The sequence below is a fragment of the Fopius arisanus genome, unplaced genomic scaffold (genome assembly GCF_000806365.1).
Source record: "Fopius arisanus strain USDA-PBARC FA_bdor unplaced genomic scaffold, ASM80636v1 scaffold00147, whole genome shotgun sequence".
Classification (NCBI taxonomy): domain Eukaryota; kingdom Metazoa; phylum Arthropoda; class Insecta; order Hymenoptera; family Braconidae; genus Fopius; species Fopius arisanus.
The window spans coordinates 118,950-121,849 of record NW_011887886.1 but is presented as its reverse complement, the minus strand read 5'-3'; the positions used below and the strand labels follow the sequence as shown (position 1 = coordinate 121,849).

Genomic DNA, 2,900 nt, shown 5'->3' with positions numbered 1-2,900 from the left:
AAGCCTTACGCTTCATTTTAAAAGACTGGACGTATAAAATGTCTCATTACATTGCGTATTACGAAACACAGGCAGGGGCTGGTGCTGCTGAAAGATACAACCGATTTGGACGGATCTACGTCGGAGCTCCTTATCAAAAAGGACACGGAATCGGTGCTTTCTTAGGGGGCTTATTCCGCCGTATACTGCCATTTTTAGGTAGCGCGTTGCGGTAGCGGTTGGAAAAGAGGCATTAAGTGCTGGTGCCAATGTGTTGGACGACGTCGCTTCACGACAGATACCACTGAAAGAATCATTGAAGAAGCGCCTGACCGAATCTGGAATAAACTTGAAACGAAAGGCTACTGATAAATTAGAGAAATTCATGTCAGGATCTGGATATAAAAGATCGCCAAAACGACGTCGGACTCATAAACGTGTGAAGCGTCGTAGAGGCAAGACATCGCGCCCCCTCCGCAGCCGGAAAAAATATTCTATGCGTAAGAGGAAAACAGTGAAAAAGAAGAAAACTAAAAAGCGTACCGTACACGATATTTTTGATAAAAAGTAAAAATGTCGTTTCTGCATTTACACTCGTCCGAGTGCGCAAAATCTGAACTCGACTTATTCACAATCCCGCCAACACAAACGAGTACCGAACAATCTCATTGGACCTGTCGCCTCCATCACCGATGGCTCACCGATTGAATTCATTATACCGGGACATGGAGAAGAGTACATTGATTTACCTCATACTATGCTTAAAATTAGGGTAAAAATTGTGACAAATGATGGTGTTGTAAACGATTCTGTGGGCCCTGTCAATAATTTATTACATTCACTCTTTAGTCAAATCGATGTTGCTTTCAATCAAAAATTAGTATCCCCACCGAATAATGCCTATCCATATCGAGCGTACATTGAAACATTATTGAATTATGGCTGGGATGCAAAACACAGTCATTTAGAGAACATACTATAGGCAAAAGACACTGCAGGGTGCATGGATTATCCTGTAGGAGGGGTAGAAGATACAGCAACAAAGACAAAGGTTTATAATCAGCGAATAGAGAAACGATGGAGAATGACAAAGGGTGGAAAAGTTGTAGAAATGATTGGACACATCCACTGTGATGTGTTTAATCAAAATAAATTTCTATTGAACGGTGTTGATGTGCGTTTGCGTCTAGTGCGGTCTAAAGATACATTCTGTTTGATTGATAGAACCAGTAAAAATTATAAAATAGCAATTACTGAAGCCTCTTTGATAGTGAGAAGAGCAAAATTAAGTCCTGGTGTTCTGCTTGCACATGCCAAGACTTTGGCTAAAACGACAGCAAAGTATCCATTGACGCGTGTGGAGGTGAAATCCTTTGTTCTTCATCGTGGGACAAGTGGAGAGACTATCGATAATGCTATTCTTGGACAATTACCAAAACGTGTTATTCTCGGCTTTGTTGATAATGCTTCATTCAATGGTGATAAGACTCGAAACCCTTATGACTTTAAAAATTGGGGAATTAATTTTCTAATTCTGTACGTGGATGGTGTGCAAGTCCCAGGGCGTCCATTACAACCCAGTTTTGCCGGCGGCTCTCACATGGAGGCGGAAAGTTATAGCACGTTATTTAATGGGACTGGTATTCATTTTAGTGATCATGGAATAGATATTTCTCCATCGGATTATTCAAATGGTTACTGTCTTTTTGCGTTTGACCTAACTCCGGATTTATCAGCAAATTGTGCTACTCATTGGAATCTTGTGAAAACGGGTAGTCGGAGAATTGAGGTGCACTTTGATGAAGCTACGACAACAAATTTGAATTGTGTTCTATATGCTGAGTACGATAATATCTTGGAAATCGATTCCACGAGACAGATAATTGTCGATTACAATAGCTAAATTGTTTTGTCCTGGATTCACCGAAAGAAGGCAGCCATGAATGACCATGGCCCCAACCCAATACAAAAAACATGCCCCCATTGTGGGGCAGAAATTGTAACCGAAATTATAAATATCGCAACTAATAAAACACATTTAATTGCTCTAGCGCTTTTCCTGCTAGGGTTTTGGTGTGTTATACCCTGCGTATACTGTATTGAAACATATTTAACGCAGCATCATTACTGTACGGTGTGTAAAGCTCATCTTGGCAGTAATCAGAAGTGGTAGCGGCGCCATCCGCTTTTCACTGAATAAAAACCCGAGACACCAGTGATAAGGAATCAGTCTACACGAGACAGCATTTGAGAGTGGTACGATGGCAACCGATAAATTGAAAGAAGTCGTTATTGACATACAAGGGCTAGTAGGGCCTAAAGAGAGTTTTGTAGTTAAAGAAATTGCCATATTCTCAGTTGAGGGGAATCATACGGGTCATTGGCCAGTTGCACCGCCCTACGGACAAATCGAATTGGATTTTGATGCTCGTCGACAAAATCTATGGTTAACTACGAATTTCCACCGCCTAGAATGGGATTATGGTGACACACCATACAAGGCAATCAACCAGATTCTTAAACAAGCAACAAAAAATGTGGCTAGAATCTATGTGCGAGGACGTGAAAAATTGGTATTCTTACAAAGACTTTTATCAAGAACGGTCGTCAATTTGGAAAATTACATCCCCAGTTTTAAGCGTCTACCAGAAAATAAGCGCTTTTGTATGTATCATGCAGAAACGAATTCGCATGGTGATTATGTGTGCGCTTGCCACAATGCTGTAAAATTAAGGGCTTGGATCAGACAGAATATTTATACAGGAAAAGTTGTCCTTAAAGAGAGTGATATTAATAAGCTTTGGAACACGGATATATATCGCATTTCTCAAGTAACAGGTCATGAATTGAGTAGTGACGAAGACGAGGACGATAGTTATGATATTTCTGATAGCGATAGCTGTACCGAAGATAGCAGTGGT

General features: G+C 40.6%; 1 protein-coding gene across 1 annotated transcript; it reads left to right on the top strand.

Annotated features, from left to right (window-relative positions):
• The first annotated feature begins 1,090 nt into the window (after window positions 1-1,090).
• LOC105272166 (uncharacterized protein F54H12.2-like) lies at window positions 1,091-1,882 on the top strand. Its single transcript, XM_011314113.1, has one exon. It carries the CDS (start codon window positions 1,091-1,093, stop codon window positions 1,880-1,882), a length of 792 nt encoding a protein of 263 aa, XP_011312415.1.
• The last annotated feature ends 1,018 nt before the right edge of the window (window positions 1,883-2,900 follow it).

Bases quoted from the DNA above. Each gene is read 5' to 3' on its own strand.
- LOC105272166 (XM_011314113.1), top strand. From the start codon at position 1,091: ATGATTGGACACATCCACTGTGATGTGTTTAATCAAAATAAATTTCTA.